Source organism: Helianthus annuus, chromosome 4 (genome assembly GCF_002127325.2).
Source record: "Helianthus annuus cultivar XRQ/B chromosome 4, HanXRQr2.0-SUNRISE, whole genome shotgun sequence".
NCBI classification, from domain to species: domain Eukaryota; kingdom Viridiplantae; phylum Streptophyta; class Magnoliopsida; order Asterales; family Asteraceae; genus Helianthus; species Helianthus annuus.
In genome coordinates, this window is record NC_035436.2 from 189,330,833 (window position 1) to 189,340,893 (window position 10,061).

General features: G+C 39.0%; 1 protein-coding gene across 1 annotated transcript; it reads left to right on the forward strand.

The window, feature by feature from the left end:
• Positions 1-3,972: 3,972 nt before the first annotated feature.
• LOC110888906 lies at positions 3,973-7,508 on the forward strand. The gene is made up of 4 exons (XM_022136403.1): positions 3,973-4,404; positions 4,617-5,146; positions 5,194-5,674; positions 6,123-7,508. Exons 1-4 carry the CDS (start codon positions 3,973-3,975, stop codon positions 7,506-7,508), a joined length of 2,829 nt encoding a protein of 942 aa, XP_021992095.1.
• The last annotated feature ends 2,553 nt before the right edge of the window (positions 7,509-10,061 follow it).

The following is a 10,061-nucleotide window of genomic DNA, read 5'->3' on the forward strand; positions in this document are numbered from 1 at the left end:
ACAATAGTTTGACGCTTGACAAGCTAGGTGGGAGCTTGTGGATGAAGCGGGTCAAACGGATCAAGAACGGAAGGAAAAGCATGGCATGGATGCGAGGTAAGTATATCTTACACTAGTCATAAAATTAGAATATTCTTTCGTCATATTAGTTACGAAAAAGACAAACATTTAATTGAGATATGGTGTCCCGACGTGTAGTCGTACGGAACAAAATAATCAAATATGATAAGGAAACACGTTGATGGCTAAGAATGAGTTAAATCTGAAATTCGATCATGTTATGACGAAAGAAACATGAACTTTTAATGGTTATCATATAAGGTGAATCATAGTAATCATTAAGGGCGAAATGATAATTTGACAATCTGAAAATGATAATTGGTCATTTAGACCGAACGGGTCAAAAGGTGAAAGTATCACTTTTTGACAATATCGACTAATGGGTTGTCAAGTTGTGTGATTTCAGAAAGTAAATAGCAAATGGATGTTTACATCGCTATCACTTAGCAACCATTAAAGCAAGGTATTGAGACGGGTCAATATATTGACCCGAGCCAGGTATGTATAATGATACAACTCATCATGTAGAAATTGGAATTCTATAACAGTTAGATAAGGTTAAAATAAGATGTTCGGTCATCTTTTAAGTAAGGCAAATAAATTAAGTTATGTTTAAGGTGTTTTAGAAACATATTGATTTCTAAACAAAATATAGTTAAAAGGTCGGAATTTGGGATCAAACATGCACTAATAGTCCTTCGTCGTAAGAGAAGGACTAAAATTGACTAAAACGCCCTTGTAAGCGAAATTGAGCAAACAATCCATAAAGGTTGTTTGGAAATAAGCGATAGGATGAAATAAATACTTTGAATAAGTAGGAAAAGCAAAAGACGTAAAATATTGGTCAAATGTCTCTATAAAGAGTCTTTGCCGTAAAATAGTGATTCGAAGTGTAAAATTTGGAATGAATAAATCACCACATTGAATCCACCACAAATATAGTTGTGGTGGAAGGTCATTTGATAATAAATATGGACATATGTAGTTAGAAACGAGTGAAATAGATTGGTGCTCAAAATATGCTTAAATACCCTTAACGGGTCAAAATGAGCATATGGGTAAGAATGGGTTTAAGAAGGTATATAAACCTATAATTTGAAACCTATTATGTTAAACATTATTGAACTTGATAGGTTTATGGGAAATAAGGCTCAAACAAACTTGTTTGTTGAGAAAAAAATCGAACGGGTCAAAATTTGGTAAAAAGGTAATAAGCCGAAGACTTAAAAGTCTGAAATTTTACTAAACTGGATGTTGGATTTTAACTCCATAAGGTGGAGAGTTAAATTACAATCACGCAGGAAGAAACGGTAGGTCGAACTGTCAAGCGGTTTGAAAGATACGAAAGATTTCGTGTCAAAAACGGCAAATTGGAAAGGCTGGATGCAGGGGCCACCGTAACTTACGGTGCCACCGTAAGTTACGGTGGAGCTGACATAATTACGGTAGAATACCCCTGAGTTACGGTGGAATAATTGACATTCAGGGGCTACCGTAAATTACGGTACCCACCGTAATTTACGGTGGACCCTGTAATAAAAATACATTTTTAATTAGTTTCGCTTCGTGGACTCGTTTAGACACGTTTAAAACCCGTATGACTAAAGCATTTCATGTTTATGGAATGTAGGTACTTTTGGAATGCCGGAAGACGATCAAGCTCAACGAAGAACCGAACACGATATAGATACACGCTTCCGCACATTGCCACGTTGTAAATTTTAAACAACGAACTCAATTACGTTATGTTGAATAACTTATGATTTGTTAAAAGTTTTAATAAACCCGCATTTTTACACTATGTGTGGTCTTAACTACACATCTAATTGTGGTATTTTCATGTAAAACCGTAATTTAGTAACTAGGGTGTTACAATGTTCATACATGGTGTTTTAAATATAACACAATTCAGAAAATAGAACACCATTCAGCACAAAAATAACTCCATTCAACACAAAAATAACACCATTCAGCAGTAAATAAAAAAAACACCATTCAGTACAAGAATATAACACAATTCAGTACAAAAATAACACCATTCAGCACAAAAATAACACCATTCAGCAGTAAATAAAAAAACACCATTCAGTACAAAATAACACCGTTCAGTACAAAAATAACACCATTCAGCACAAAAATAACACCATTCAGCATTAGATAAAAAAAACCATTCAGTACAAAAACAACACCATTCAGTACAAAAATAACACCATTCAGCACAAAAATAACACAATTCAGCAGTAAATAAAAAAAACACCATTCAGTACAAAAAACACCTCTGTATCATCTTCTCCACTTCCGGGACCACTACTGGCACTTCCGGCACCACCACTGTTGCACCACCGCTGCCGATCCACACAACCACTGCCGCTGCCCGCTCGCCGTCGCCGCTGCCGCTCGTCGCTCGCCGTCGTCGCCGTTGTTCGATCGATATGGAGGTTTATCGGCATTAGGGTTTTGAAATTGTAGAGAGAGAGAGAGAAACTGTACGATCAATTGGAGAGAGAGATCGGAATTATAGGAATTTTGATTTACAGTTTCCTATTTTGAATGGATATAAAGACTTTATTACCCTTATAATTTTCAATTCAGTCCAAATTAAGAAAAATATTAACCATTTTGGTCCCTATTGATATCAACCATTAGATCAAAAGATCTAATGGTTAAGATTCTTTCTTACCTTTCTAACACTTTGGGCCTTTTTTACAGGATCCTCTACCTATATATATATATATATATGGGAAGATACTATACAGAACACTAAATATTACAAGAACACGTAGAACCAAATGAATCACCAATTTTTTCAATCCTAAAAACCTAAAAAGCCAATGAAAAATGTTACAAATGTAAGATTTATTGTTTCTCACAGTAATATGAAAAAAAAATCGTTTTTATATAACCTACGCATGTAAGTTATGTGTAGATTAAATTACCTACATGTATGTAGGCTATGTGTAAGTAAAAATATATGGTTTATGTATATACAATACACATATGAATGTTGCGCGATTAGCATATATGATTATAAAAGTATTAAAACGATTTTTTTTTCAGATCTCATGTATTACACGTTTGGTTTCTGAGTTTAATCTTTATCATGTTTGGTATTTTTGCGCTAAAATCTTTATCATGCTTCATTTTTAACTTAATATATGAATGGACATTGAACTCTATAATTCGGAAAACCAATAGAAGAAATGGCACACGGTTTTTTTTTCTTGTTGGAGATACTCTATTCATAAAAAAAAAAAAACTCCCAAAGATTCCTAAAGCTGCTACATTTCACAAAAAAAAGTACATACATATTGAATCTGTTCAGTACTTCAAATGGCTCATTAAATCTAAAAAAGCCTTGCATTCAAGAACATGAATGAAACAGTAAACAAATTTGACAAAAATAAGGTTAGGCAAACAGTTTTTCTACTCTTCAGGTTATCCAAGATCTACTTGAAGTCAAAAGCGGATCTATTGATGGACAAAGTGGTAAGAAGGTTCCTCGAAAGCGTTCTGTGGGCTTAAAGGGCCGGGTCCTGCGGACCCCAGACCAAAAAAAAGATCCAGAAGTTTAGAGGAGGAGGTGGAGCCTGGGTTTGGCTTTATTGGTTTCACCTCCAAGTCTTGTCCTGTTGCTGAAGCTATGAATCTGGTAAAGGAAAAAACTTTTGGGGATCTCGACCTTAACGCCAATTTGATCTCGGGGGATACCGAAGCTGGAAGAGATGAGGGTTCGGGTGATGTCGGCTCCAACATCAGGAGTCAGGAGGATAATGGCTCTGGGTTTTGATCTCAGTTGGAGAGGGAGGTGGAGAATACGGTTTCGATCGGGTCCATGCTTGGTGTGGATCTTCAAAATCACTCCGAATTGATCAGAGATTCTGTTTTGGCGTCAGGTGTTCAGTTGAGTTCTAAATGAATTGCTTATCTATCAATATTCGAGGAATTGGGGGTGTTCATAAGGCGGGTTGGATCAAATCTCTGGTTCGGGGGTTTGGTATAAATTTCCTAGCTATTCAGGAGTCTAAGCATAATGGTGTAACTCGGGCTGGGATGTCGAAATTTTGGGGTCATAATAGATTTGGTATGGAGTCTGTGGATGCTTCGGGTGTGTCTGGGGGCCTGGTTTGTTTGTGGGACGAGAATTGTTTTCAGTTAGAGGAGTCGGTTAAAGACAGACACTTCTTACACTTAAAGGGTAGGTTGGTGGGATGTAATAGGCCTGTTAATTTTCTCAGCGTCTACGCCCCTCAAGGGATAGCGGCTAAAAAAGAAGTTTGGGACGCGTTGACTGTTATCATTAATAATTTTGATGGGTTTTGGATTATCGGCGATGATTTTAACGCGGTCAGATGTCGGGAAGAAAAGAGAAACTGTTCATTCAAGAATACTTGTGCTAGCAATTTCAATTCGTTTATTTTTATGCTGGGTTATTTGAATTTGATATGAGAGGAGCACAGTTCACGTGGGGGTCTGAAAACGGCATGAAACTCAGTTAACTTGACAGATTTTTGGTCAACTCGGATTTTCTGAACAATTGGCCTGATGCGCATGTTCAGGCTCTCCCAAGGTTGTGGTCGGACCATTGTCCCATCATTCTTATTTCTAAGTCGGTAAACTTTGGGGCCCGTCCGTTCCGTGTTTTTAATTCTTGGTTGGGGAAAGAGGGCTTTTCAGCGGTGGTCGAGGAGGCATGTAGGGATTTCTCTTCCCCTGGTTGTTCTCCGGATGTTTTTTTGGTTAGGAAGTTGGGGTTTATCCGTAGTAAGTTAAGAGAGTGGAGAGACAAGATGGTTATTAAGGAAGGTGAGGAGCGTAGTTTGGCCGAAGAGGAAATATCATCTTTGGAGTCCATTTTAGAATTCAGAGATTTAACCAGAGATTTAACCGAAGAGGTGGAGTGGGTTTTAGCGGAAAATAAGAATGTTCTGGCTGAGATTGAGCTCGCAAAAGTTATGGATCTTAGACAAAGATCCAGGGTTAGATGGGCTAGAGAGGGTGATGAGAATTCTAAGTTCTTCCACTCGATGGTTAATTGTAGGAAAGCTAGCAACTCTCTATCCACGGGATCAATGTTGGGGGCGAATGGGTCTCTAAGCCGTCTCTGGTCAAAAAAGAGGTGTTCAAGTTTTTCAGATCTAAGTTTGTGGAAGAATGCGAGGCCCGCACTGTTCTTTCTTGCCCGTCCTTGAAGAGGATTTCTGTGTCTGATGCGGATTGGCTGGAATCCCAATTCTCTGTCGATGAGATTAAGTCTGCTGTTTTCGAGTGTGGGGACGATCGGGCTCCCAGGCCTGATGGCTTTAACTTTAGATTCTTCAAGCGTTTCTGGAATCTGTTCGAGCAAGATTTCGTCTCTTTATTGGCTGTATTCTTCGAGACAGGTATTATAAATCCTGGGTGCGGTTCTTCTTTTATTACTCTTGTCCCGAAAATTAAAGATCCATCAGGTCTCGACGATTACAGACCTATCAGTCTGGTGGGGGTTGTGAATAAGGTCATCTCAAAAGTTCTAGCCAACAGGTTGAAGAAAGTCATTGCTTCGGTTATATCGGATAACCAATCTGCTTTCTTGAGGGGCAGATTCATTCTAGATGGGCCTCTTATTATTAACGAGGTTTGGTCGTGGCTTAAAAAAATTCAAGAAGAAAGCTTTTTTATTCAAAATTGATTTTGAGAAGGCCTACGATAATATTAATTGGAGGTTCGTGGTGGACGTTTTTCGCCAAATGGGTTTTGGGGATAGATGGTGCAATTGGCTTCGGGGTATTCTTTCCTCGGCCTGAGCGGCTGTCTTGGTTAACGGATCGCCTACGTTTGAGTTTAAGTGTGGGAAAGGTATGAGGCAGGGGGACCCTATTTCTCCGTTTCTCTTTGTCGCGGCCATGGAAGCTCTCTCGTGTTTATTGGTTAAGGCTAGGGAGGTGGGTGTGCTGTCGGGCGTTAAGCTTCCCAACGATGGCCTGATGTTGTCCCACCTATTTTTCGCGGACGATGCATTGATAACTGGAGAGTGGGAAGAAAGCAATGCTTTGAATATTGTTAGAATCTGAAGATGCTTCCAGGTGTGCTCGGGTCTAAAAATCAATTTGGGGAAGTCAAACTTGTATGGTATTGGTGTTGATGCAGCGGAGGTGGGTGCTATGACGGATATTGTGGGTTGTAAGCAGGATTCGCTCCTGTTTAAGTACCTCGGGCTCAAGGTGGGGGCCAATATGAACCGTGTTGTGAATTGGAGACCAGTGTATGATATCTTTGAATCCAGGCTTGCTCTCTGGAAATCCGCTCTTTTGTCTTTCGGGGGGAGAATCACTCTTATTCGCTCGGTTCTTGTAAGTCTGCCTATTTATTATTTTTCTTTATATAAAGCTCCTGTGAAAGTTGTCAAGGATTTGGAATGTTTAATCAAGAAGTTTCTATGGGGAGGGTCGAGCGAGGTCAATAAAACCCATTGGGTGGCCTGGGATAGAATCACTATTGATAAGAAGCATGGGGGATTGGGTATTAGTAAACTCAGTGACATCAATAGAGCTCTTTTATGTAAGTGGGGTTGGAGGTTTAAAAGAGAAAAGGAGCACCTTTGGGTTAAGGTCGTGGAAGCGATTCATTCTGGTGGCTCTTCGTGGTCGTTTCTTCCGGTTAAAAAATCGCTTGGTGGTGTGTGGAATAATATTGTGTCGGTTATTAACAGGCCTTTGATCGGTAATTCTTGCTTCCGCGACTGTTTAAGAGGGAAGGCTGGAAGGGGAGATTGTATTTCATTTTGGTTGGATCCCTGGCTGTTGGAGACTCCTCTTATGGAGAAATTTCCGAATTTGTTTGCGCTGGAAACTGTGAAGAATTGCTCGGTGAGGGACAGGGTTCTGGGGGTTTGGTTATGGAAGCATGATCCGGAGCTGGTCGATGAATTGGGAGAGCTGATCGAGCTGAACGAAGCTGTTGCCTCGGTTCTGCTGAACGATAGTGAAGATGTTTGGGTATGGCTTCCGGATCAGGCTAACTCATTTTCTGTTAGATCTATCAAAAAGGTTATGAGTGGTAGCAGTGTCGATAGCAGCAGATATGTTTTAGAGTGGAACAAATGGATTCCGATGAAGTGTAACTTTTTCGTTTGGAGGGCGAGCCTTAATAGAATCCCTACTTTAGATGCGTTACGACGGAGGGGCATCAATGTTGGTGATGGGTTATGCCCGTTGTGCAAAACGGAGAACGAAACTGTGGAGCACATTTTTACTTCGTGTATTACGGTTGCGGTTTTGTGGCAAAAGATCAGCGCCGCTGGTGCAGAATTCCTCCCATGTATGCATTCTCATTTACGGATTTGTTGGAGATTCCTAATGGGATTTCTATTAAGTCGAAGGACAAGTCGATCATTCAAGGTATCATTTTCATCTACTGTTGGTGTCTATGGGCAGCCCGTAACAAGGCGGTTTTTTCGGGTGTCGATGTGAAGGTGGAAAGTGTGTTTAGCGAAGTTAGATCGTTAGGTTTTTTGTGGTTCAAGCATAGAACAAAGTGTAATCCTATCTCGTGGTCGGATTGGTGTAAATTTGTAATTATGTAGTGTCTTGTTGTCCCCCCCGGTTTTCGGGTTTGGGAGTGTGTTAATGAAGTTTTCCTTTCAAAAGAAAAAAAAAAAAAAAAAACTTGAAGTCAAAAGCAAGAGAATTGTGATCTGGAAAAACAAAAACAATGATGCTCAATGGATCCAGGAAAATTGGGAGATCTAATACGTCGGCATCGGTAAGCACCACCTGAATTGTTAAACAAAGCGCAAATAAGTAAGATTTGGGCCGTCACCCCGTAACCACTAACCACTGGCATCATCCGTCACTATGTTAACTACCAACCTCAACCTCTTCCTCATTTTAAGGACCTAATATAAAGTTTACCTCCCTTTGTAGCAATTCCTATGAGTAGTTTTTCATGTGAGACTGGAAAAGGTTCAACTTTTACATGTCTTTTCTTTTATAACAGTATATCCACATAATTTCAACTGCGGGAAAAGAACTATATATATATACAATTAAAAAAATAAACTCATGTTGAAATTACTTACCAATTTTTTTCTTTTTTTGAATCCACGTAAGCTTTCTTTTCCGAAGCTTACTGGCCTGCTTGAGAAAATTTATCATAACCAGCTAAAAGAAACTACTTATCCTCCTTTGGGGATTGGATAATTAAATTTAGAGTATCAGATAAGGATTGCTATAAGAATACAACCAAATCTTAAAATATATATATATATATATATATATATATTCTAGTACTAAATTATAGACATGAGCAAACACACCATAAGCAACGTTGGATTTGGAACTATCACATTCATATAAAATAGTTAAAAGTGATTAGATTACACATCTTCAGTTATCATATCTTGAATCCAAATGACTTCTTAAACCCCTAAACCAACCTCTTCCTCATCCATTTCTCTCTTCCATTACCTTTCTTTCTCCAAAGGTTACATGCCTTCCATACCAAATGATTAAAAAACAACTCACTTCGATGGTTTACATGTTTTAACTTCTGAGCCACTAACAACATATAAAGCAACTATTTACATCATGTGCGCCTGCCTCGCCTTTGTGTGACCTCTGTATCGCCATTCGGGTTTTTTTCTTGCTGACATTAGTTGTAGCAAGGGTTTTTACAGAGGTTTTGTAAACGATTCCACTCAGATCTGTGTATTGGACCACCATGGCTTGCAATCGAGGTTTTGTAAACGATTCCACTCAGATCCCGACCTCAGTCATCACAGCCGGTTAACAGAAACCACCTCTTCTTAGTAGCCTATAGTCAGCCAGCGACGACGATCAGCCAACATCGACGAATATCGGTGGAGAATATGACATTACAAGATCCATGAAATAATGCAGTTGGCAAGCTAATTATATATATATATATATATATATATATATATATATATATATATATATATATATATATATATATATATATTATATCCCATAGTTTTTTAACTCTCTCTACCCAAAATATAGCTATAAGTAAGGTTTTTTTTATGATTTTAGGGGCATGTAGAAGCCAAAAACCCAAGGTACAACAGTCTTACGCATAAAAACGCCCCAGGTACGAGAGGTGCGCGCCTCAGGCCAAAAAAAGCAGAGAAAAATCCCAAAAAAGCGCGACTTGTAATTACTCTAGGCGCTAAGCGAAAAAGCCCCAGGGTGTGCGCCTTGTGCTTTAGTGCGCCTCAAGCGCGCTTTTTAAAACCAGTTTATTATTATAATATAATTATAATTGACCGTACCGAGTTACACATACGATACGTATAAGCCGAGGCTCAGAACTAAGGAGACGCGGTTACTTTTGTTAACCCATCTCAGGCGCCAATCCAAATCGGTCAACATCATTGCCACAACTTATGTAAACCGGATGCAAAATATATCGAAGGCAACAACTAAAGTACCAAAAAAGCTAAGTCAAGCCATGGTAACACATGTCTGCGATAAATGGCTCAGGCAACCATCACTGTTGAGGCTCAGCGACGCATCATGGCCTCAATAGAAAAACTTGTGTATACGGCTCACCTGAGGATCATAGCCCAACATTTTGTAAGCAAACCTCAGAAAATTAAATCAGTGTAAAAAATCCGTAAACCGAACCTGGTTTTCCAACATGTAAACCGAACAACGACTGCACAGGGTCATCCTATGGTATGATCGCAGGTTACTCTCTCTCTTGTCGATGTCTTCTCCATTATATGAAGGTATCAACCATTGTTAGATTGCTGCCAAATTCTTTTGCTCACCCCATATTATGAGTATTTTCTTTAGAATCTGGTGTGCCATCATAATATAACAGGTTAGCATCAGTGTTCATGTTAATCAATTGATTTGTATAACATATGGAACTCGCAAACTAAATGGGTTAAACAAAAAAACTCACCATAAAAGGAAATGGACCGACATTGTACTATGTCAGTGAACCTTTTAAAATCCGTAGTTGCCAAACCTTTTGTATTTCTGCGAGTTCGCTGCGAT